Raw genomic sequence first — 27225 nt, 5'->3', positions numbered from 1 at the left:
TGAATTGAGCTCTTTGTTCTAGCCTGTTTTGGACTGTTTATTATTATAGCCACACAGATCGAAGGGGAAAATAAAGCAAAATTAAGTCTAATGACTGACTCGAAGTCATGCTGCCACACTTAAATGATTTATTTATTTATGTGATGGTCATAAAGATCTCATGAAACTCACAGTGAAGTAGTTGGATATGAGCATTAGTCAAAATTGCAATGGGACCTTATTTCAGATAAAATTCCACTAGAAACAGAGGTCCTGTTTCACATCAAGGTTGGCATTAGATATGATACATGAGGCTTTCAAGTTTCAGGGTGAGGAACATGGTTCTTAGCAGCCTAAACAAACTGGAATAACTGAACAAACATGCAAACGTTTGTGAAAATATTACCTAATAGGTTAAGTGTCAATTCAACCTTAAATTACCATTATTGTGATTGTCTTCATCCTTCCATGTGTGATGGAAGTCTGTGATCAAGATGTCTCTAATTATTGGCAGTATTGGTGTATATTTGGACATGCTGTGCACATTTACTGAGGGTGAACATGCAAGAGGAAGAAGCCCATTGATTATGGTGGCTCTTATGACCTTTAATCTAACACTGCCCTCAACCAAACCCTTATATTTCCAAATTACTTCATCTCTTGAGCCCTAATTGTGAACTCAGAATATCTGCTGTGCACACTCATGCTCCCAACAGGCACACACTTATTGATTTTTTTACAACCCCTGTGAACTTTCCTCTTGAGCCGTCATCAGGCCAGATTTTTGGCCACCGTCATGCAACGGTTCTATATTCCATTCAGTATTGACTATCTAATTCTGTCCTGAGAGCTTTCTTGTTATTGAATATGTCTCTGACGGTTTTCTGTAGAGATGCACTGATCCCATATACTGCATCTGTATCAACACTGGTATTGGCCCTATCAAGCAGATCTGGCATTTGCCATGATGTGACCGATCCACTTTCTGTCAGTATCGTTAAAAAATTCTGTGTTTCCACTATCTCCACTATCTACCGTACATTAATTTAGTCAAGGCGGTTTCAGTCTATTTTTAGTGCCACAGCAATGCCTGGCCTCATGTTACTTCACCTAAAAATAACTGTAATCACAGTGAGGAATATATATTTTAAATTTAGGAAAAAGATTGCATTGTTGTTGCATTGGTACTTGGTACTGGCAGATACCCAAAGTTAAGGTATTGGAATGGGTATTGGGAGACAAAAATGGATTGGTACATCCCTAGCATTGTGTTTAATTCCAGCCATTGTTGTATGCACTTTTTTTTTTTTTTTTTACAAAAATCTTGCATTAAACGTCTAAAAACCTATATTTACTCGAGCTATCACATACACCCACTGAACTCCAAACCGTCCAAGAAATACTTCTGCTTAATAGACCTTTGTTGAAAGTGCTGCTCTCTGTGAAACTTCATCATACAGGCCAAAAAGAAAAAACTTTTGTTCCTGTCTGTATCCACATACTTACAAGAGAACAAAGATGGGATAATGCTGAAATAAGGTTGAATCAAGGTTGATGTGGTCAGATCCACAAACCTGCTTCTATTTTTTCCTCTAGATATGTCTTCTAAGTTTTTTTTAAACAGTATATTTTATTTTTCAGTGTATAAACCAGGATGCATCTCTTTTCTCTCCACTTGAATCCCATCTTTTACTGTCTCTTCCTCTTGCCCTGTTCCACTTCAGTTCCCCTTCTCTTTCTCCTTCCATCTGTAATAGACTCAGTAAGTCCAGATGACCATTTGTTTGACCTGTCAGTGCTCTGTCATTGTGAGACGACTTAATCAGTGAAAAGTCTGCTTAAGGCATGGAGAGATGGCCAAGGGGGATCCACTGGCATTGGCGAGAACACACACACACACTCAAAAGCAAGGCTTTTTACTGGAGGTTAGAAACTGCACTCGGATGCACTAAACCTCTCACATGTTCCACTTGAGTTCTTCCATTGGTCACCAGTAGCAGGTTGTGGCATTTTTTATTGGGATGTTTCTTTAAAAGAGCTTGTTGAAACCCCATTCGGACTGGATTTATTTCTCTAGAGGAGGTGGTGTGATTTTAACTGCCCTGGTCGGTGATTTTAATCCAGTCCAAAGCACGCATGTGAGTAATTTTTCACCCCACCCCGGTAATAAGTGCAGCTGAAGTTATCTACTCTTTTTCGGTGAACTTAGAACTTTTAAATCCCATCTGGAGAAAGTTCTGTTGAAGTGTATCTTTATTACATAATGTTTTTTCCAAGGGAAAGAGCTGAAGTTGAAACATTTTTTGATAAACTGATAGACAGAAACTTGTTAACGCCACCATATAGGCCTATTTGGGAAGCAGAGAGAAAAATATAAAGAGAGCAAGACCCTGTAGTAATTGGATCATCAAGACTGGATCAGTAAGATCGTCAAAGCTTCTGTAAAGTCAACTATAGGTATGTAGGTACTGGTAATCTCTTTTGGCTAGTCCTGCTGAATGTCTATGTCTATGACAGACCATATTCTATAATTTTATGATGATTAAAACGCCGTCTTGAATGATGAGTTAAATTGCAGAGGAGCAGTTACAGAGAAGCCCATTGAATATTTTATTCCCCACCTGCTGCAATGTTAATTCTGTCTAAATGGAGTTGACTTTTCCTCAACAAATTAAGGTGCAAACACACACCTATACTCACACACTCAGGTACCTGTCCCAGCCAGAAAAAGATACAGACAGGCTAAAACAGTGCAGTTGAAAGGTTGGACAGGGAGCTAAATAATTCAACAGGCTCTCCACCAGTCACCCCGATCGCCGCAGTCCTCTGTTATTGTGGAAGTCTCACTGTTTGCCACCTGCTAGACTCTGAACAGGCTGGTGCTTATATCAGCTTCCTGCTGTGTTTACCGTGTCACTACAGCCAGATTTGATGAGACATCTTTTTCTCCCCCCTCCACACTGTTTTTTTTCTCCCCCTCCCTCTGGTCTCCTCCATCCTTCTCTGTGTCATGGTTTCCCTTTCTTTTTTTCCCCATCTTCACCTTTTTTTCCTCACTCCTTCTCTCTCCCTCACTCTAGCCTTTAAATGGTCCAGTCTTTCCCCTCTCTCTACAGGGAAGTCTGAGTACACCACTATATTGTATAATGTCTGGCAAACTGAACGAATGCTACCCGCTGTAGCTGAACTGGTCTGTTAATTATAGAAGCCATAAAGAGAACAAGACATATTTGATATATATATATATATATATATATATATGTACTTACATAAATGTCCAGTTGCTGCTCTTTGCTCAGTACACATTCTCCCTATATATTTTTACTTTGCTGTATTAAACACTCTGCGTCTGTTTGGAAGTCTGGCACACAAGAAGTGACGTGTTTTGTGCTTCTAGTAACAGCAACAGCAGCTTGTTTGGAATAAACAGAAGCAGGACTGTGCGGTTAACATGGTTAATATGAACAGTGACAGCCAGCATGGTTGCAACACCACAAGAAAACAGTACATCATCTAAAACAACATTCTAAATGTCACAATTATGGTCAAACTCTGATCTCTAGGCGTTGTAGTTCAAAAATACCACAACAGTAACTGCCTAGCAACTAAAATGGAGTTCTAGGCCAAACTTGAGCAAACTTTTTTTCATGAAGTACTTGCACTTTGTTGTCTGCAAAGAAATTTGGTGATGATATAACTTAATGGAAGAAAATTTTTCAACACCCTGAATAGTGATAATGGGCATTTTTGCTTATGTGTTTATTTATTCTTCTTGACAATGCAGGCTAATGATAGCTTGGTGATCTAAGTTGCAACATGGGCTTGTAATCTGTAGGTGTGTGTGTGTGTGTGCACAGTCCAATTATATGCAGCACAGGGTTAACTAGCAGTTTTATCGAGGCTCGGTGTCATCAAGATCTGCTTAGTCAGATTCATGTTGGTAAAGGTTAGGACACACATGGGAAGCGGAGGAGGTTAATTACAGAGAGCAGAGAGCAGGCGGGTGGTGACGACTGTGGAGATTATTAGACGGGAGAAGGACCACTGGTTTGTAGATGACAGATTGCAGTACGCACTATAAATTGAATAAAGTAAAACCGTATAGACCAGAATTTTGGAAAATCTCTCGCAGTCCCAGTCTTGTGTCCCAGTCCCAGTGTAATAACCAAAATGTCCTTTCTTGTTTTGTATGGCAGGAGGAAACTGAACTAAAGTTTTGCTTTATCAATACCCCCTTTTGTTGTGTTTCATTGCAACACTATTTTTTCCAAAATTATGCATCATGTCTGGTGTGGTCAGTAATGGATTTTGTCAGCTGAATTTTTCAACCACTTATAATGGTGTCATTTTTTCTGTTGGGTACTTTTAAGAATACAAACACTTGTGAATGCTGGTACTTCTTTGTGTTCTAAAGACAGCTAAATCATGTAGTAAATCTACTTTTTGTCTTAGACTCAGATAAAGACACTAATGATCTGTATTTGTTTGGTGACTGGTCATTTGTTTTATCAAAGTATGCATAGATTAGATATAGGCTACATTTACATACAAAATACTGTACATATAAACATGTATACCAAATGGCAACTACCACAACTTGAGGCTGAAGCTGACATGAAAGTATCTTGAAGTGCCACTGATGGCTGTTATATGCTGGCTCCGAATTGACTCCCATTCAAAAAGTATCAACTTCTGCCTAGAAATACTAGGTTGATAATTTTCTTCAACGAGTTATTGTGGTCTCAGCTGCTTCATTCAGGCCCCCTTATGAGTGTGCTGGTGGTCATTTTGGAAATTATTGCTCTGTTAATAAGATTTGAAGACTTATAGGAGCTTTGATGTCTGCCATGTGGGCGTTTATTGACAGTTTGCTCACCTGCTGCTATCCCCAGCTCCGGTACTCGCACTGAGTATTGTCTCAATATTTGGTAAGTTTAATGTTACTTGATTAAGATACCTGCCCTGTTGGCACAATTGAGTGAAAACAGCTAACGTTAGCCCAAGTATGGATGGCTCTGTGTTCCCAGTAAGCTAGCATCCGTTTGGTCTGAGGTAGCGGGGCATGTTTCCAGCACTCCTTATTTAGAAGGTCCTGGCTCAAAACGGAAAAGATAGTGCCAACCACAAGCAGCAACTCTGGGCTTCAAACCGGCTCCAATGCAGTCTACTCAGACACACATCCACAAACTTTGAGACTCCTCTAACATTTTTGTACAAAACTGGGACTCAGATGCAGAGGAAAACACAGGACACCAAGAGCAGTTTGTACAATAAAAATCTTTATCTGGAAACTCGGAGGTTATACACGGGAAGGCAGTCAGTGAAGGCAGCAGAATCCATTCAGGGAAACAGCACAAAAACCAAAGTCCATTAATCCAGGCATAGACAAAAACCAGGCAAGCAAACACAAAGAGAGAATGGCTGGAGAGCATGTACACACTAGGGCGACTATGACAATCTGGCAAAGGGTAAGTGGAAACACAGGGGTATAAATAGGCCAAGACTAATTACAAACAAGGCACAGGTGTGTAGGGGAAACTGGCGGGAAACTAGAACAATAACCGGAAGTAACTCTAGACAACATACACAAGAACCATGACTACAAAATAAAACATGAAGTGGACACAAAACCCATGAAAACCTTGACACAGACTTGAAAGAGTATCACAATTCCACTATGTAACTTGAGTTAGTCATGACATAAATTATGAGCCTTTAGCGTGTGGCCATTTTTTATAATCAGTAACTTCCCAGTTGCTAACACATGCCTATAATATACTGTACTGTATACTTCTACAAAGTTATTGTACTTTAAACTAGTAAGAAGATAAACTGAAATGAACTTTTATCGAACTCTCTCCGCAGTATTCAAGTCTGAAAGTTTTATCAAAAAGGGAGAATTGGTACATACTGTACATTGAGATAGGCTGAATAAGCATTGACAGTACCTGCGAAATACCAGTGGATGCTTACGGTTACAGTAGGTTTTATAGGCAACTCACACTGATAGGAACACTGGCGGATATGTTTCATTTGTTTCACTGGACTGACTAAAGGACAAAAAAGGGAGAAACTGTTCATTACTTAAGTCATTGTTTATTGTGTTGAAGTTACTTTCATTGATCTGTTGATTGATATTGATATTTTGGAATTGATATTATTCCCTTTAAGAGGTAATTCTGGTAGGATGTTAAAAGATATTTTATATAGGATAAATGCTAATATAGGATAAACTTAGACTCTAAAGGGATCCATAACTAAGTGACCACTAGACATTATCTACTGAAGTGGTAAATGGTTATAGACTGTCAGTTTATATTCTCATCATACAGACAGTTAATACATTAATACTTTTTAAACTTAGCTATTGGTCTTCTTTATTCTTGCTACTTGATGCTTGATGCTTAATACTCTTTACAGTCTCTGACGCACTGGTGCATGTGATTACTGATTTATAGATGTAGATACATGTGTCTGTACCACTCAGTGTCTACTATAGTAAGCTAGAGCTAAGCCCAGTTACACTTGCATATGTGCCAAGGAAGCGTAATGGAATCGTTTGTCCCAGATTCTCAGTATTGCGTGACATGATATGTTTCTGTTTTTTTGTGTGTGTTAGTTAAGGCGTCCTGAGTGTTTTATTGTGCATGTGTGTGTGTGTGTTTGTGTATGAGTACTCCTAACCATGTTATGATGAATTTGTTTTCAGCACAGGATGGACCTTTTACGTGTGTGTGTGTGTGTGTGTGTGTTTGCTGGGTTATAATTGAAGACAGTTGAAGTGTGTATATATATATATTTGAGACTGAGGGTAAAGGGCGATAAGGAGAGTTATAGCAAGACAGCAAGTGCTTTGTGTGCAGTGTGGCGTGGCAAATTGGATTCCAGTATTTGTGTATTTCTCTGTGTGCTGTCCACAAGCCTGCTGTCAAGGTTTAAAGAGGTACATCTCATGAACAGAGATAGTGTGTGTGTGTGTGTGTGTGTGAGAGAGAGAGAGAGAGAGAGAGACAAAGAGCAAAGAAGAAACAAAGATTTACAGAAAGAAGTCTGTGAGAGGGATGCATGAAGTATGAGTAAGAGAAGTTGCAAAGACATACCATTGATTTTTATTCTTGTTGCTGACTGCTTTTAAAACAAGACAACTGGCCAAACTACGTAGCAGAACTATAGAGACATTGGCAGGGTAAATGATAAATACATACAGGTATGGGCAGTAATGTAATGACATAATTGTCTAACATGTGGAATCATGATGTGTGCCAGTGTCTGCAAATGCAAATGTATGTGGTCATGCAGGCCACTCTGAATGTATATATTTATCAAAGGAAAACACCAGAGGACTAAGGAATGAAAAGACAAACATGGGAAGAAAGAAAGAGAGAATGTGAGTGTCTCCAGTGCTTCTGATTTGGCGTATTCAAGACAAGTCAATTTTTCTTTGTATCGCCCAACATCACAAATCACAAATTTGCCTCAGGGGGCTTTACAATCTGTACAACAAATACAGTAGTGGAGTTTTAGATATACATTTATTAGGGATAGGAATGCTCTGCAGGCTGAAAAACATACATCACTGGTTGAGCTAAACCTCACTCAAGCTGACTAACAAAACTCTTCAGCAGTCAAGCTGAAGAGTTTTGTTAGTCAGTTCTCCAAGATACTTGGAGCGACCTGCCTGCCAAGTACCTACTGTGCGTGCACTAAATTTTGATTTGATTTAGGTTTCTTCTGTTTACTCATGAAAAAAAACCAAAAACATTTATGACATTATTTTTGAAAGCATCCTCACTTTACTTTTAGTGCCTAAAACTTTTGCACAGTACTGAATTTATAATAATAAAAATAATGCTTAGTAGCCAGAAGTGGATATACTAGGAAAAACAAATTAAATAGTTTGGCAGTGAACATTCAGTATGAACATTTTGTATTGGCAGCAAACAGTTGGAAGATATATTCAATGGCAACGGTTCCTCATTATGTTTAAAAAAAAAACAAACATGGTTTTTTGAACTAACAACCCGACTGGGGTTGAAACATTGTCTATTTAAATAAATTGGTGCTTTAGAGTCCGTGTGTGCAGGTGTTGCACATGTGATGTGTTTATAATTATGCTACGTCTATTGTTCATTCATGCACATGTATATTCATGATATTTAGGCAAACTACCAAGATAGCAATGGCAATGTATTTGCCACCATGAACTTTCCAAAATATCAATGACATAGTTCAAGTTGCGTAACCTTAACAATTGTACAATAAACTGCATCTAGCTTTAAGACCTGTATTATTTTAGTTTTGTGTTTTCCTTGAGCATATTCCCAAATAAAGTTTGGTTTAATCAAATGAATACAGATGAACTGATATTCAGAAACCTTGGGGCCAAGATGTATTACTCCAGCATATTAGTACTGGTTGTTTTCTTGGTGTCTGGGCATATATATGTATATGTAATGAAGCTGCCATAGTAGTCTTCTTGGAGGTGTCAGGGTACCAGTGGTGGAAGAAAAATTCAGATCCCATACCTAAGTACAAGTAGCCTTACTACAAAATTACATACAAGTACTGCATTATTGGTTGTACTTAAGTTGTAGAACAGAAATATGATCAGAAAAATCTACTTAAAGTACTCATTATACAGAAAAGTGGCCCCTGTGAGTGTTGTATTATTATGTACTTAATGATGATTTAAAGGACCAGTGTGTAGGATTTAGTGGCATCTAGTGGTGAGGTTGCAGATTGCAACCAACTGAATACCCCTCCCACTCCTCCTCCAAGCATGTAGAACCTACTTGGGCCACGAAACCTGTGAAAAACATGATCGGCCCTCTTGAGAGGCAGTGTTTGGTTTGTCCATTGTGGGCTACTGTAGAAACATGGCGGTGCAACATGGCGGCCTCTGTGGAAGAGGCCATACTTATGAATGTTATATTCCATCTCTGCCAGTATTTCTGCCAATAGATCCCCCTAAATCTTACACACTGGTCCTGTAATGTGTATGTGGCATTTTACTTTATATACTGGTCATGTAATCTATTTCAATGCATCATATCTTATTTTATTTTATTTTATTTTTAGTTGAAATTAAGTTCATATTTGTATATAAAATCTTAATATACAAAGTAAATGGTAACTAAAGCTGTCAAATGGAGTAAAAAGTACATTATTTCCTTTTGAATTGTGGAGCACAAGTATAACGTAGCATATAAGTAGTAGTAGTACTTAATAAAGCACAAGTACCTAAAAATTGTACTTACAGTACATGAGTTAATGTATTTAGGTATATTCCACCACTACAGGGTAAATACACATTTTACAGAGGGCAATAGGTGAAGGAAGGGAGAGTTGGTAGAAGCCCGAAAAGCTAATTCTTGCAGTGTAGCCCCTAACTGTTTAAACTGGCAATGGATAGACAGATAGACAAGGATTACTTTGAAACTAAAATAGACAAAGACACAAACATCACACATACACAGTCCTGCCAACTGCAAACTCATCAACACCCACAGAGTTGGCATACTTGCACACATGCATGTACACATTCACATACAAAACAGATATTAAGCACCCCCTTTGTCAACAGAACAGTAAAAATTCTTTTGAGCAAGTCATTGAAGCCCTAACTGGTAGAACTGACTCCCTGAATAGTAGCACGAACCCAGAGGCCATCACACATGTCTCTGTTGAGAAGGTAAATGTTGCTGAGGTAGCGACGGCACAGAAGTGTTTATGTAGAGATGATTTGTTCTCGGCACAGCCACTGGAGCCAAACAACTACAGAGTCCCTGCTGTTTGAATCTGTGTTTGATCTGTGGATAGTTTATGGATGGAAGCCAGCTGGCTCATGTGGAATCCAGAATAGAGACGTACTGTAGTTAGCCGACAAAAGAGTTATAACCCACGATAGATATAACACAGATATTTTCACACACAGCCACAAACCTACAGGTGAAGGCAGAATATGTGTAAGAAATAAGAATGTTGGGTTGTTATCATTGGGTATATAAATTAGGTAGTTGACAGTAGAAATTTCAGGGTGTATAAAAAGCGTTACAATCTCTTTTGTCAGTAACCATAATACAAAGCTGTGAGTGGGTTGTTGAATTCCTGGTTGCTCCTGCTGTGGAATTCCTCAGTGGTAGAATCACGGAGGACTTTGATTACATCTTGCAAAAACTGCCCCCTTTAACAAGTCAAATTTAGTATTTTCTGTTTTGAAAGGTTACTGTGTCTAAGTTTTTAACAGAATCAAGGTTCCTGTTAACATCTAACCTGGAGACCCACAATGTAAAATGCAGTGGGTGTCAGTTTCCTCACAGATGGTATTACTCTCTTTTTCCCTTTTTTATCATAACTCTAGTGATGGATTATAGACTTGTTATTGGAATTATACAATGTTGAATCCTTTGAGACAGATTTAGCTAGTTTCCTACTCCTCTGAAGGCAACACTTTGAAGGCTGCATCCGTCAGACTATTACTGTAACATAAGTTATTCACAGCAGTTTTGGGGAGAACACTTGTTACTAGCTAGTGGATTATATAATTTACTTTATCATAGTAGTAGAGCAGTGGCCACTACCAGCACTGTCCTAGCTTTTGTACCAATTAGCCAACCACCCATAATCCAGTCTCCCAGACTCTGCATCATTCCGCTGCTCAGGCTTCAGCCAAATATTGATCTGACCTCTAGCGTCGTAACTTCTAAGCATCCAGTTAGCATTTTATGTTTAACAGGGATCAGTTGCTGCTTGTTAATGAACAACTGAATGAGAATCAGTTTTATTATAGATAGATAGATAGATAGATAGATAGATAGATAGATAGATAGATATATAGATAGATAGATAGATGCATAAGTAGATAGATGAAAGATAGGTTTCTTCTATACCTTTGTTATCCAATTAAGACGAGGAATGAAAAGTTCCAAATATATTATCTGTGCATTGACATGGTCCATTACTGTCTGAAATGAATGTACTAACAAGTAATCACTAGTAATCACTCTTACTGACACTCATTTATTAGTCAAAATGTGTTTTAATTAGTTTGTAATTTGCTTGAAAAACAAGTATTGGGCACCAGCGCTTACTTTTTAGATTTCAAATGGGACTTGTGTGCACACACATAATGACTTCCTCAGTGTGCGGGAAATGTTTCTGACTACGCCGGCAACACTATTTGTATAGTACTACAACTTTCATTTAGTTTGTGTAATTAATGGTTTCACACACAAGCCTCAACAAGAATGATAAATCAGGTGTCAGAAATCATTGCTTATTCACACCACTGGGAGAGCAAATCAAGTTAGACAAACAGCAAATCAAGTTGAAATATCTCATGTGGCTTTTAAGGCTCTTAGCCAGGCTCTCTGTGTATCATTGAATAGAGAGGAGATGTGCAAATGTTGCAGTCAAAACACCAGGTAACACTTCTTTATTCTGTTTTATATAGAGTTTATGGAAGTGTTAACGCCTTGCTCCAACTGCAGAAACCCACAGGGATTTGAACCCCTAACTGTCAATACTCCTACCATCCTGTACTCCTTTGGCTGCACTTCTTCAGTGGCTTGAAAATCAATTTCTGAACCGAGCAAGTGTGCATGTTTGGTTTGAACGGGGATAAGCACTCGTTTGTCAGTGTTTGTTTCTCTGTGAGAAAGTCAATGAGCAAATGGCTTGTATTGTTAGCTGAAGGAAATGTCAATGGGGGATAGTGGGAGCAGCACTGGGCTCTACTGGGCCTTCTAGAGCCTTTCATCTGAGTTAGCCGACATCATTAAGAGCTTGTCGTGTTTACTTTTTGGTGTCTGCAGTTGGATTTGTGTGCTTGTCCAGAGGCTGTCTGGGAATGTTGTACAGTGTTTATGAGTGCGTATGTACCTGCATGAGTGTGTCCATGCTCAGCTGTCTACCCATGTATGTGTTACAGTTTCTCTAGGTTTGGTCTTGTTGAGTTTGTGTATAGTAATATTTCTATCTGTGTGTATATGTGTGTGTAAATGCCTCTATATAAGTGAGCCTACGGCCCATTAAGCCTTCAGCACAGTCTGGAGTTCGCTAATGAGGATCTGTGTCACATCAAAGCACCAGAGTTGTTAGCTTTCAACTCTGGCCAAAAGTGTGTGTTAGTATATGTGTGTGTTGGGGAGGTTTATCCCTGGCCATTCCTTTGCATCTCCTGCTAAAGTGCAGCAAATCAATGCCCAACACAGGTAGCTAGGTATCAGCCTTAAATGCTAGTGACTGCTTAAAATGTATTGTATTGTGTTATAAATGAATGTTCATGTCCACTCCTCACTTTCATATTCACTCCTTGCACTATCAGCTGTCTGCTGTGTACGTGTATCATCCCCATAAACTCATTCAGTCACTGATGTGATGTGAGGTGTCGAATGGTGAGGTTTTAGGACTAAATAGAGATGCTATAGTGTTATGTAAAGGCAAGACTTCCTGCCGAGATGATGGAGCTCCTAATGATGCAGGGAGAAAATGCAGCAGTTGATATAACAGATGGTTACATTTAAGATGTACAGGAACAAAGCTTGAAATATGGAAATATGGATGTGATAACATGGCATTTTCATGTATCACCACCTGACATAACTCAAGGGCAATTCAGCTTTAACACACCCATTTCATGTTATATTGCACATTTGTTCTGAAAAAGTGGTGCTTTCTCAAGACAGAAATGAGAAAACGATGCTGTTTATCCATCAGGAACCAATTGGCAGTTTCTTTGGAATCAACAAAAGAACTTGGGAAGGACAAGGAAGGGAACTCCATGTGCACAAAGTCAAACTTGGTCAGAAGAGCAAGGACTTAATAGGATTTAATGGAGCACTGATCATATGTCAAAACAAGTTGTTGAAAGAGGAACTCCACAATCAGTTTACTAGTCATTGGATCAGTGATTGAGTCTGTGGAAACAGTTTAATATCTTTTGGCTCCGGAGGATCTTTATCAAGTTAGAAAATACTATGATGAGGTCAACAGGGATTGGGTTCGTTAATTGCAAAATTGTGATCTATAAGCCTACGTTACAAACTGGTGGTGTTTAGCTTGAAAGACATGGTCATTTACCAGACAGGGAAGGTCTAACAAAAAGACAAAAATTGTTTTGTGGGAAGTGTAGGATCCAGAACTTAAAGAGCTTGACTCACTAGGGACTAACTCATTTTTGAAATCAGCCTTTTAAAAGTCCCCTAACATCATTAAAATGCAATACCACATACTGGAAATCTGTTAACTCATTACTGTAACTCGTTATTATAGCTGTATAATGCACATTTGAATGTTGCTGTGGATGGAGGCACCTTTCATGAGATAGTGTTGATTAGGTTTGTCAAGTTGCACCATTCTGGTGAGAAATGCATTTTAACATCATCACAGGTTAGTGACACTTTTAGAGCATAACAACAGCATTGAGATGACTTTTCAAACAGGGCACTAGATTCACTGTCATGCTGTAGTTCGAATATGCTCGAATTTACAGGTTGCAGCTTTAAAAACAAGGGTAGAAACTTTTTCGATGACTGATTTTAATGGCTTGTTCAGCTGGCATTATTTTAATCTCTGTAATAAATGTTCAGAATAGTGAAAAGTGGGGCATTTGCAGTGGCTGTGGCTCAGGAGGTAGAGTGGGTCACTAATCACAGTGTGGATGGTTTGACCCACAGCTCTGTGGGGAAGGCACTGAATCCCAAATTACTCCCGGTGATTAGGCTAGCACCTTGCATGGTAGCTTGCTGCCACTGACATGTGAGTAAGTGTGTACCAAAGATTAAGATGTTGATATGAAGCAAATGTAAAATTTCCACTTTGACTTTAAAAGAACCTCTCATACCACAGGAATTTTAAAATTGCTGAACCTCCAGCATTGATTGTTCCACAGGCCAAGAAATATGTCAGAGTGGATGAATAAAAAACTGCAAATAATAATCTCAAACACAGACAAGGCCCCCCAGCTAAAACACACCAATACACACGGACACGTGCTCATACAACACATTTTAACACTTTCACCAAAGCTTTAGCCTTTTGATGTGAAATATTGGATATGTTTATGAAATAAAAACACACTAAGCAAATGAACTAAATCTTTTTGAGCATTGCTGGTAAACTGTGTGTGTGTGTGTGTGTGTGTGTGTGTGTGTGTTTGTGTTTGTGTGTGTGTGCGCAGTACACATACTTTACCGTCTATGCATTAGCCTGATTGGTGCTCAAAATATAATAAATCAAAAATGTGAAGTAAAACTCAATCTCTCTTTTTATTTTTTTTAGAAATAATTCACTGTACAGACTTCTATGTGTGAATGTGTGTGCCTGTGTGTGTGTGTGTGTGTGTGTCTGTGTGTGTGTGTGTTTGTGTGACAGCAGCCAGCTCGTATATACAACACTGTGATATACGAGCTGGCTGCTGACATATGATCAGTAAAGGTCAATCCGTGCCTGACATGTGTCGTTAATCACACATATACGCCACTCAGAGTTAACCACACCATCTAAGGGATGGCTGGGATATTTTATTGCCTTTTAGCTGAGTACCAACACAACACACCTAAGGCAGAAAATTAGCTTTGCTGTCCACAGAGCACAGCCAGTAAATCAACAGTTTTTTAGGGAAAAAAACCCTCATACTTAAGTGTCATGCTTTGGAATAAGAAAAATCAATTAACTGTGTCATTTTAGTACGTCTTCATCCTAATACCCTAAAATTGATAAAGGGTTAAAATGAGACTATGCAACTTTTTAATGGAGAGATAACAATATTTCTCCTACAAATTAAAAGTCAAATTCATAAGCCATAAAACACACTATTGCTAAGTTCAGTATACTCAGGGGTTGTGAGAGATATTGATGCGTAACTGATACTTCTGAGTCACTTTGCTGATTTTATGTCTCTTCTCTACATGTTACAGATTAACAGTCTAATGTTCAATTTCCTCACCAAAATTGAAACAGAGAGTGAACACATTGTATCTTATTAGGAGACATGTTTGCTTTTCCTGCTCGTGGTCCCATCCTACTTATGCAGTTGCAGATTGTCTTTTACAGTATATACTGTACATGATGTCAGATATCTATGTTAAACATGGTCAAAGTACCAAAACTTGAGGTGAACGTATGTAGAAATGCTCCCTGAAAGTCAGAAGCCAGGACTTAACCTGCTCTGAACATTTTGTTTGTGACCTTTTTTTCTGCCTTGCTGACGAGCTGACGCCAGCTCGTTGTGCATGTCCATAAACGTCTGTACCATAGCCTCGGTTGCTAAGGTTGTTGCTAAGGTTTTTCCACGTGTTGTTTTTGTTGTCTACTTGCATATTTCAGATCAGATTTCAGCTTGAACATGTACAGATGTACAGTATTTGAGAAGGTGACATTTCAAGTAAAGAATGAGTATAAGTTGTGAAATCCTACTGCTATAGTTTTTTGCATAGTTTGTTGATGTAGCCTCTGGAGTCAGTGGAAGTCTCCTGAGGGGCAGCTTCTGAGAGCTGGCCATTGAAAACAGAGTCGGCTCCTCAGGAGGGGGGCTGCATAAATTGCCAGTATAAGATAAATAAGGAGTTTTTTGAACTGTTAATCATGCAAAGATAGTCCAGCAGAGCCCCAGATTAAAACTATTGACCTGCAAATGTGCAGAATATGTGCCTTTTAAGTGCAAAGATTTACTGGTGAAGATCAATGACTTTGTTCCACCTCTGCAATGAGATATAATTTCATTTTTGGCTGCTCATGCTGTTAAAAATGCTAAAATAAAACAGTGTTTAACAGCCACCGTCTGTTGTCCCGGTGAAAGTAGGGCTATTATGTGACAGCATGATCTGGTAACATGGATCATTAGTTCAGGTTTAACAAGGCAGCGGTCGTGCAAGTAGACCATGAGGTTCTTCAAAATTACTTATTAGTTTTACAGGTCAGTGACTGTGCCAGTAATGTGTGTCCTCTCTTCCTCTGTGTAGTTTACATTGATACTTTTACATTGCTTTTGCTTTGTAGGAATCTGTCGATATTTGATTTGAATAAACCAGCAAAGGAGATGCCATTAAACTTCATGAAAATTCCTCCCACTTTCTCCTTTTCCTCTAACCACACAAAAATCTATTCTACCAAAGCAGCATGGATTTAACAACAAGTTTATTTTGTTCGACTTTTTGTTTTTAATGTTTCCAAGGCTGAAATCATGGTCATTATATTGGAGCCTGTGTGTGTATATTATCTTTGGCAGATTAATGGGAGCCATGCCCCATCATACATTATGTCTTTAGTAAACTTCACCTCAGGGTTAATGATCAGGGAATGTGATCATTAACATTTGACTGACCATTAAGATTCTTGTGCTGTGGGCTCACTGCTGCTCAAAAATATAGCTTTTTGTTCCCAGAGATAGCAATTTAGTTAAGTCAAGCACTTCTGGAATTGCAGTACAAGGATGTGTGATACCCGTGGATGAAAATGTAATCCCACTTGAACTTTGTGCCTTCTTTCTACCTTACTCTGACTTCCTTTCCACTGGATTATCATCTCAATGAAACATCCATTTAAGCTTTCCCTTTTTACTCCAGTGGTGACTGAGAAAGACCAGAAGATGCTTAAAATAGTTGAAATTGCACTGAGACACCCACCATAATGGATATGATGAGTTATTTTGCTTAAACTCGACACATTACAGGACAGTCAAAACCTTTTGAATCTTTTCAGCTATGGACGTGTTTCACAATGTTGGGGTATTTACACAGCCAATATGGTGGTTGAAATTGATTCTGTAAATTCCACATATTATCAGATATTTTTGGCAAACAGTCCTGTCTGAGAAGATAAACAAATCTGGTTTAAATTCCTCTATAACATAGTCAATCTTCAACCTAAATAACCACCCAGTTAGTTAGGGGTGTGCCCGAATACAAATACATTATTCGGCAAAGCACAAATTGTGGGTTTATTTTTTTACGAATATTTGTTTCATACAAATATTTTTAAAATAGTTAAATAGTATAGTATAATAGTTGTTTTTGGGAAGAAAAAAACAAAACATGCCAAACACCAGCAAGCAGGTCAGTTATAGTCACGATCTCAGTGTCTCTCCTCTGCTCCGCTGTTACGTCTATCAGCAGGTCTCTATGAGGGGAGTCACATCCACCTGCTACATGACGCATATTTCTTAATTTGGACATCACTTTTCATCTTTCATTCTCTAAAATTATAAGTGTAATAAAAACAAAAACAGGGTTTTTAAGCCTCTTTCCACTTTTATTCGAATACAAATACAAATAATTTTGCTGCCTCAACAAATACAGATACAAATACAAATACTGAGCCCTCTGCACATCCCTACAGTTAGTCAGGTAGGGCAGTTGAAAATGCATGGAAATGTTTTCTGAAATGGTTTTCTTTAAGGTTGCTTTTTCAGATTGCAATATTAACTTAAACAAAATGGGCTGTTTGCATATTTGCATAATCAGCTGTCCCTTAACAAGTGCTCTAGGGTGCAGGTAACAGAAAGCCATAATATTATATTATGTATGTTCACTGCTTTCTTTTCCTAATATCACTTCATAGTCAGGGGCACATTATTGTGTCACACTTAAATGTGCCATTCAGTGTGAGGCAATAGGTAGAAATATGCAAAAAACCCCAGAATAAAACAGAGCAGCCAATGACAACATTATACACTGTATCAATAGTACAGAGCCAAGCAATGCTCAGAGCAGTCTGGGTTGTTAAAGTCACTCTGTGTCTGAAAAAGCACAATAAGTATTAACTCTTCAACAAAAGCACAGAAATTGGAAAGTTCTGGACATATTCACGATACAAAGTACTTTACTTGCTTTCACCGGAAAGGACAATTAACAACAGCTGCAAACACAGCAGTGAAGCCAAAGCAGAGCGTTGCTGCAGACAGTAAACAGCAGCTAGTCTGTCCCACTGGCCCTAATGAGCAGTAATGGTGTCAACGACTCCTGCACTTTGCATTTTTATTAGGGAAAAGGCTGCCGAGATGCACTTTCATTCCTCTAGGTTTATTATCTGCCATTCTCCCATCTAAATCAGAGTCAGATATTTTCTGAATATTTACTGAAATGCATTTCTTTGTTTTTGTATCATATGTCCAGAGGGTACAAGTCCAGTAGCTTGGCAACATCATGCCATCCACACCTATGACTTCATGTTTACAGCTCTTGTTATAAGCCAGTGTGAACACAAGTAGACTATAACTAAAAAAGCAACCACAAGTTTGACCAACCACTACCACCCCAACTGACACAATCTACCAATAATGTACACTGCTTCCTCTCAGAGTCATAAGTTAAACTGAAAGACACAGACATTATACACCATTTAGAAATTATATTTAAAAAATGTGTCCCTTATGACTTCAGATCTTGTCTTATACTCATCAGATTGAGACATTTTCTTCAGTATCAAAGTAATCCAGGTGATTGTTGCCTGAACAGTTGGAACAGAAACATCTAGTAGCCAAAGCAGTAGGACTTTTCATGATTAAAATGAACCAAATAACTAAGATGTACATGGTGAAATTCAATACTCACCTCAGCAACACTGACCCCAATAACCTCTCATCAGTTTTCACCAGGTTAGTTGTCCAATGAAGGATAAAGTTTGACCAATCTTCCACAGCTGTTATTTTTACCTGGCCTGGCACCGTTCACAAATTGATAAGAGGGAAACCGAGGAGCTGAAGTTTGACACCGTCTCGAAAACAAATGCAAATGAGTCATTTGGGAGCGTCTCAGAATTTCTTTTGATAGCTTTTTTCTCTCATAAACCAACTTTACATTCATCTGGGCCCCCCCCCCCCCCCCCCCCCCCCCCCCCCCCCTCTGTGTTTACACAATCTCCAGTTTTTTTTAAAGAAAATCATAAAGTATGGCCCAATGCAATTTTGACTTACATTTTCCTACTTACCTCCTGTTCTAATTTCACTGTTGATTTCCCCTGGGCCATTACACAGGTTTTATTTTGACTTGGTATAGATTTTTCTTTCTTTTTTTTTTGAAGGTTCTTCTTGTAAATGTCTGTACGATGAGTATAAATTGCAATAAAAAAAACAATTTAATGCAAAAATTGAACCAGACTAGACAATTTCTACAGGTATAAACTTTCCATATAAATATCTGAACACAGATATTTTGTGACATATACAGATACTGATAGTATCTTTGTGTTACACCACTGCTGTACAATACCACTAACATCATTTTAATGAACTATATACAATATTTAATACAGAATTACAGAATGGTATTTTCAAGGGTTTGACAGGGTTGTTTATCAATACTTGTTTTAATTGTTAGCAACATATGGTTACAAAAATCCACAACTGTTTACATTCTGTTTTTACATCTGTTTATTCATTTCAATTTCCACTGTGTATGTATTGCTTGTTTTTCTTGTTTGCATGTTCTTTCCTTGCAGGGCTCCCATTACTGTGCTGCAGCAACAATCTAATTTCCCTGCAGGGATCAATAAAGTTTTATGTTATCTTACAGAGGACCCGATAATTAATCCAGTTTCCTGCTCTGATTTGGCTACAAAAACTCATTGCATTGCATTGTTAGGTTATTCATTTTCACAAAATTTGCTCTAAATTGCTTGCTTTCTTTTCTCTGTTGTGAACATGTAACTGTAAGCACCGCTAGAGTGGATGCTGCACTTTCTTGGCCACCGACAAATTGATTCCATATTGTTCCTATAATAAGGGAAGATAAATTAACAGTCCTTTTTGTACAAGTCTTTCGCCTCTCTATTGTGGTCGTAAAACTCAGACGAGCACAGTCTAGTTAGTTTAAGGACCTCCGGAAGCATTCATCTATGAGTGAAGTGGATTTGAGCTTTGTGTAGCTTTTATTGAGAAATGCTTGCTCTGCTTGTTCATTGGAAATCCATGAGCAGGTGCCACTCAGTCATATCAGGACTACTGTTCCTTCTTTTCTCTCTCCAGCTACACAGAATTGATTCCTCTCAACACTAAACCTCCGACTAAACCACTGAACTCTCCTTCTTGACTCTCCCTTCCCTCACTCTTTCATTCTCTTTTTCAAAGCTTTGAGCATTTTGCCACCTTCTCTCATTTACAACCTCTCATTTGTGCTGCTCTTCTATCTCTGTCTCTTGCTTTTAACAGATCCGATTTTTTTTAAGTCTTTGGGAAATGATGCATGTCATATGTCTGCTCTGCTTTGTTTAATTGTCTTTAGACTCCGTGCAATATCTCAGATAACTTTGTATAATAATCAATGTCATAAAAAACAGCCAGGTATTTGCTTTATTACACTGATTTGTGTGAGGAGAGACTGTTTTTCTTTCTGTTTGTGTTTATTCTATTTGTACGTTGTGTGAATAATGACTGTCCTCTCTTCGTTCCAAAGGTTGAAGTAGTGTGAAAATGTTATGCTGCTGTAACGTATTAGGGAGGTGGTCGGGCATATAGTTGGGCATACATGTGTGACTTTGGCACCTGTTAGACAGCAGTTCACACTCTGTCTCCTACTGACATTCAAATTTGGCTTCTTCTAGTTGTGAAGGTGATCTTTCTGTGACCTTTAAACCATTAAACCATTAAAACCATTAAAATGAGCTTTGTCAACCTTGCCTAAATTTAACTGTAGCCTTATAATAGGGGTAGCAGATCAGACAAAGCTCATAAGATATAAGATTTAGGAATCCTTTTTTTTACTTTTCTTGTTTTTTGGCTTGGTGTCTTCTCTTCATAATGGGGTTAAATATCAGCTTAGTGGTGTTATCCTGATCGATAAACTGCTGGTTTGTGTATTGATTTCTAATCTGAGGTGAATAAAGTAGTTGGTGAATTTTAAAATGTTCTCTCTCTCTCTGTCTTCTCTCTTCTTCTCATCTCAGATCGTTGTGTTGCCATGACGAGCGAGGAGGAGGAGGGCCCCGGCGTTGCAACATCATTAGCAACGACACCATCATCAGCAACAATCTCCAGGGTAACAACAGCCATAGCCAGGGGCGACAGCGATGACGCCGTCACTTCCTCCTCCCCACGCAGGCCCTCCCCGCGCCGCCTCCCGTGTCCCGAGGAAAAGGAGGAGAAAAAGGAGGAGATAGAAGAGGAAGGGATTATTGAGGAAGAGAAGATTGAGAAGGAGGAGCAGCAAGATGTGGTGGAGTGCGAGGGGGATGATGAAGACGATGACGACGATGATGATGATGATGGCAGCAGTGATACCAGTGTGTTGGTTGTGCCCTACCCTGAGCTAGTACCTGTGGTCTTCTTCTGTCTCAAGCAGACAACCTGTCCTCGCAGCTGGTGCATCCGCATGGTCTCCAGCCCATATCCTTTTTATACTGGTTATGACAGTGGTGTGCGTGCAGATAGATCATCTTCAGATCTCAAACACCGCATGCCTCTGGTCTCCTATCTCATAATCAGATAATCTTTCAGTACCCCCCAGCTCTGGAATATAAAGTAAGCATTAAGAAGGTTTTTTTTATCATCACTATGCATTAGGAGCTGCTTGATTCTGTTTATTAACACCAACTCTGATTTTTTTTTGATCACACCTGACCAACTGTTCAACAGTTCCAGTTTAGAGGTATATTTCGAACTGGGAGGAGCTATTCCCATAGACAATGTTAGGTTACGCACAGTTTCAGCACTCTTACGGCTTGGATTGGCGTGAAACTCTCCCGGTTAAATCATCAATACAAATGATGAACAACTGTGTTAGAAAATGTCTGGTTCTTTTGTAAAAAAAAAAAAATACATACATATATAAAAATTTTGGGGTAGAAGTGCATTTGAATGGCTGAAAAGAGCACTTATCTGATAGACAGAGTGGGCCTCCCTTGGTGAAGCAGAAAAATAGTTCCAGCTCTTAACTCCCTGTAAAACCACACCGCCAGTTTTTGAGATACTATTATGTTAGATACTACTAAGCTGTTTGTAGTATTGTATTGTAGTAATATTTTTGAGCTTTGGACACACCCTGGCTTGCTTTTTCCCTCTGCTTTCAATCTTTATGCATAGCTAAGCTGATCAACCTCTGGCTCTGGCTCCATAATTAACTTACAGACATGAGAGTGTTGTCAATCTTCTCATCTCAGGGCAAGTAAGAGAACAAACATTTTTTCACAAAATGTCAAAGTATTCCTTTGATCTTCAAAATGGATTTGTAGCATTTTAACAATCCATATTTGAATTTGTTATTTAGTTCAAATGCTTCAGTTTTATTGACATAGTGCAGAGGAAATCATTTTACTTTGAACCTTTACTTTGATGTGCTTAATGTGAATGTGCTCTGAGGCCTTCTCTGTTACAAACTGATGCATCAATATAGAAAAGTTTAGTGAATCTATGATAATCATGAACTGATCCAAAAGCCAGTTGCATATGTTAAATGTTTGTAGTGGATGTTAGAGGTTAACCTGGAAAATGTTGGTGTTGCTGTAGGCTATGAAATAATTGGCATCATTAATCTGCGTGACACAAATCTCTGTCTTTTTGTGAAATGTTTGTGTATTTTATCACACTAGTGTATGCACACACACACACACACACACACACACACACACACACACACCTTTCACCTGTGCCTGTATAAGAAATGACAGGAGTGCTAGATTACATTACAAGCAGTACACTGCGTTAGCTGCCCCCAGGTTCAGCACACACCTCTTATCAAGCTTCTTAAGAGCAACACTTAATGTGAGGTGATGTGTGACTCACACACTTACACACAGACTCCTCAAACACACAGTGGTATGTACCTGTAAGTAGTAACACTGGATGTAAAGAGTGTGTGTGTGTGTGTGTGTGTATGCATATGTGTGTGTAGAAAAGATTAGGTTTGACTGACTGGTTGGAATTCATTGAAACAGAAACAGAGAAAGAAAAAAGAAGTGATAAGGGAAACAGATGTACAAATAAAAGAAAGTGATATGAAGTGAGGAGACAGAAAAAATGAAAAGACAGAGATAAATAAAGTAAAGAGGAAGAAAACTACACCGATAGAAAGACGTAAAGGTGGATAGTAGAAAGAGGGAAAGTGACAAAAAGTGAGACCATCAATAGAAAGTGTTTAAGAGAGAGAGAATGTTTCAGGGAATACAGCAAACAGTGTGGATTTGTGTCTGTGTGTATTACAGCTGCAATTTTGTTTGTTTGCATGCGAGCATGTGTAACAGCCATGCTTATATTATTTGTGTTTGCCCATAGATAAGGGACAACATTTTCTTCCCAGCTGAGGTAAGTGAGAAAGAATAAGATTGAAAGAAACGTTCTGTTGTAGACAATCCGCCTTCTTACCTGTCCATTAAGCAGGCATCACATCAGCATGTGGCTGGACCTGACGTGAATTTATATAACCAACAGAAGAGTAAGAGGGAGAGAAAATGTAGAAAGACAGGGTAAAAAGAGTTAGAGACTTGCTTAATAGGCGAGTCATCCATTCAGGTCTAAATGAAACGTCTTGCTTGGGAAAAGTCGGCGTCATCTGTTTTTTGATCCCGTCTTTAATTCTGTCTCCCTCAGTCTCTCTCCTGCTGTCTCTTTCTATGTCTCTGTTACACGTATTCCAGTCTCGCCTCCCGTGTTACCTTGAAAGAACTCAAAAGTGGATTAAGTATAATTTTCTCCATCAGACTAAGCTCTCTTGTATGATCTCAGCAGAGGGTTTTTCATCTGCCCCCCTTTCATGAACATGATGAACACGAACTCATCTACAGTTGGTGAAAAATATTCAGACTGGACTCCATATTCTCTCATAAAATCTGAAAAGCACAGCAGCAATGCTAGCAAGATAAAAAAAAAAAAAGTAGCATGCTCTTTGAGTTGTCTGTTGCTAGTTTGGCTGTTTTACTGTTGTTTCACTACCTGTGAGATGTTATGCAAGCTAATGTGACGAAAAAGTAATTCAATTTTGATAAAAACTGTAAAACTCTACGTTGTTGTTGTTCTTACCATCGATATGGTGTGATTTTTAGCAGCTGTTAGCTTTGCTGTCAGTTTGTCAGTCAAATATGCCAAGAGGATGATATGTATCTCATCATGATACCCTGGCTTTTCATTTTATGAAATGTCAATCAAAAATGCGAATATTCCATGCTAAAATGCTAATTACTAGCATGTTAACACTATAAAAGTTAGCATTATAAGAGTTAGCACGCTTACTCTGAGCATGCTAGGAGTTGCTAACAGTTAAGCTTTACATTAGCATTTATGTATTTATTTTAGTGGTTAGGATTTAAGAATAGTAAATTGTAATTTATTTATTTCAAATTGTCATGAACCAAAAGGTTCCCAGCCTGCATGGGCTTACAAGACACTACAAAACATAACAATCAAGAGCAACAACATAATGAGAGCGAAAGAACAAATATTATACACCTACATAAATGTCAATCAGTGTCAAACCAAAAATGAACACAATCCTGCTTCTTAAACATTACAGCTGTAAAACATAATTTAGGCATATCTGAGGCACAGACTGTGAATTTAACACATAAGTGCTCTCATACGCTGTTGGTAAATATTTAACACAACCTGAGCTAAGTGAAACACTTTGCCTGTAAACAGGTACTGAAGTCTATAGTCATCAGATATAGAAGACAAATCAGGATATTCCACAGACAGTAGAGCAAAAGTGTATCTCATTTTTGAGCTCTCCCAGATTGCACAGGTGACACTGTCTGATCTGGTCCACCACCAGAGGCAAGATATCACATCTCAGCTGGGCACAGACAGACCTCTGTGCTCTGGTCAGGTTAGGGGTGGTGTAGTGCTCAGGGTGGTAAACACCCTTAACAGTGTGTTCTCAACACAAAATTTCTTCTGACCATTTCTGTTTCAGACAGTATTGTTTTAATTTGACTGACACAACAAGATAATTTATTTCTATATATTGTATATATATATATTGAAGGTCTGCCTTGCCAAATATTATTTGAAAAATCCCAATAGATTTTTTTTTTGGTAAGTCTTTTATCAGGTATGTTGATTAATCTAGTCCACAGTCTCAACATGTCACCCTCATGCTGTACTTCACATGGCTCCCATCCTGTCACTACAAACTGCAAGTCTTGGGGCCGTTTTATGCACACATTTTGATTGCTTACAATAACCCCAGACTCCTGCACCATAATCTAAAATAGGACAGACACAAGATTTATACAATTGTGTATAGCTTTTATAACCAAGATCCCTATATAGCTCAACCTTATTAAGGACAGCTCCTAGTGCTCTACCTGCAGAGTCTGATAAGGCTTTTATTCCTTCTTCAAAGGTAAGATGGTCGTATAAAGTAAGTCTTAAGTATTTGTTTTACTCAGTGTATGACAGAGCTGTTGAACCAAAATGAATTACTTTGTTTATTTGATTTTCTTATAGAGGTCTTAAAAAGGTCTTAAAATTGACTAAATAACCTGACTGTAGTAGCCGGTCTTTCAAAGAGCTACCGGTGTGTACACTTCACACACTCTCACCATTCAATCAAATCACTGTACTGAATGAAAGTAAGTATGAGGGAATGGAGGAGTGTGTGTACTTGTATGTGTTTGTCCTTGTTACTTCACTAAAATGAAAAGGCTTGTATTGACTAGATCCATTTTCTTACATTTTGAGTTCAGATTGAGTGATGCTGTAGATTGATCCACAAGTGAAATCCTCTTTTAGTTTATGAATACATTCACTCCACTCCCAGAACTTATCTGCATTTGTGTGCATGTGGACTTTTATGTAATGTAAGCAGGAGGGATATTGACAAAATTTGGTTTAAGACAGAATTAAAAATCATAGTTAGACCTACAGTTATGAAATTAAATAGAAAAATGAAAGGAAATCCTTAAATCTACCTCGCCCATTATGTAAACAATAAGCAAATGAATACTGAATGAATAACAAATAACAAAATAACAACAAGAAAGGAACTCAGATGTATGCTAATATTAGACAAATATATGATGATATTTATGTAGGCATATTCTAAAGCAAACCTACATCTTCAGAGTAAATTCTGATCATTTTTCTCATAGTTTTAGCCATCATTGCTATTGGCTTGAAGATGGAGTAAATAGAGCACCGCCATGACAGTCACACAGGCTTTTAATACACCCATAATGAAAACAATTTAGAGGGTTTAAACAGGAGATTTGTTAAAAATGTCTCAAGTTGTTTTGGCACTTGAGTTTCTGTTGTAAAGTATTATCACAATCATTAGGAATGATAGCCAAAACTTTAAAAACACACAAGTAGTTTTTTTCATTCATTCAACCTTTATTTAAACTTGAAGATCATTTACGACATGTGTACAAAACAGAACAATTACACACAAAAAACAACCAACGAGAAAGAAAACAAACAATAACAGAACACAGATTAAAAGCAGTTACGTTCAAGAGCGGAGTGGTTTGTAATCATGGTTTTAAATTGAACTATACATACAATTGTGTCAAGTTTCAATGTATGTTGCAAAGTGTTTCAGGTGTGAGCAGCACAGAAACTAAAAGCAGTTTTCCCAAATTCAGTGTTTGCATGCAGGACCTTGAGCATTAGCCAATCATTTGAAAAAATTGAATTTTGACCATAGGACCAGTTCAATAAAGAAGAGTTGCCATTCAAAGCTTTATAAATACATAGGAACCAATGCATGTCACATCTTACAGCTTGCAGTTAGAGATGCCCACCCAACCTTTTCATACAGAGACGATGTATGGAATAACGGTCACTGGTAATAAATCTTAGTGCGGAGTGATAAACTAAATTGAAAATTGGCTATATGAGACTGATCAGGCAGTCACCAGTCATGCCCGCTCAGCTGAAAACTGACCGATTTCGATTGGTGGCCGATCGATTGGTGCATCTTTAATTGTGTCAGTTCAGGGTGGTAATATGTGAACCACTCTCTACAATACCTCTGGCTCTAGAGAACAGCATATAATTAGTCTTGTTTGAATTCAGAACTAGTTTCAAATTAAAAAGTGCATCTTGTCAAATTTGTCAAGGGCTTGATGTAGGATTTCAGCAGCTGAGTGTGTAAAATCAGCAAAGCAATACAGAACTGTATCATCAACATAAAGATAGGCATTATAATTTGTTATCAAGTAATATTGTTAATATAAATTGTGAAGAAGATAGGACCCAGTATTGAACCTTGCGGAACCCCCTTTGACAGTGGTAAAAATACACATTGATCGTTTCCCAAGATTACACATTGCTTTGTATGAGATAGGTAGTCCTGAAATCATTTACAGGACTTATAATCA

General features: G+C 38.2%; 1 protein-coding gene across 1 annotated transcript in view; it reads left to right on the top strand.

Moving 5' to 3' along the window:
* LOC121908360 (voltage-dependent T-type calcium channel subunit alpha-1I-like) overlaps positions 1 to 27225 on the top strand; it is a 222922-nt gene that overhangs the window by 11918 nt on the left and 183779 nt on the right. Inside the window, exon 2 of the mRNA XM_042428302.1 lies at positions 20860 to 21298. Within this exon, the coding sequence (XP_042284236.1) occupies positions 20874 to 21298 (425 nt within the window). The 5' untranslated portion in view covers positions 20860 to 20873. The remainder of the gene's footprint in view (positions 1 to 20859; positions 21299 to 27225) is intronic.

This window comes from Thunnus maccoyii, chromosome 2, assembly GCF_910596095.1.
Source record: "Thunnus maccoyii chromosome 2, fThuMac1.1, whole genome shotgun sequence".
Taxonomy (NCBI): Eukaryota; Metazoa; Chordata; class Actinopteri; order Scombriformes; family Scombridae; genus Thunnus; species Thunnus maccoyii.
This window is presented reverse-complemented; position numbering and strand designations above follow the sequence as displayed.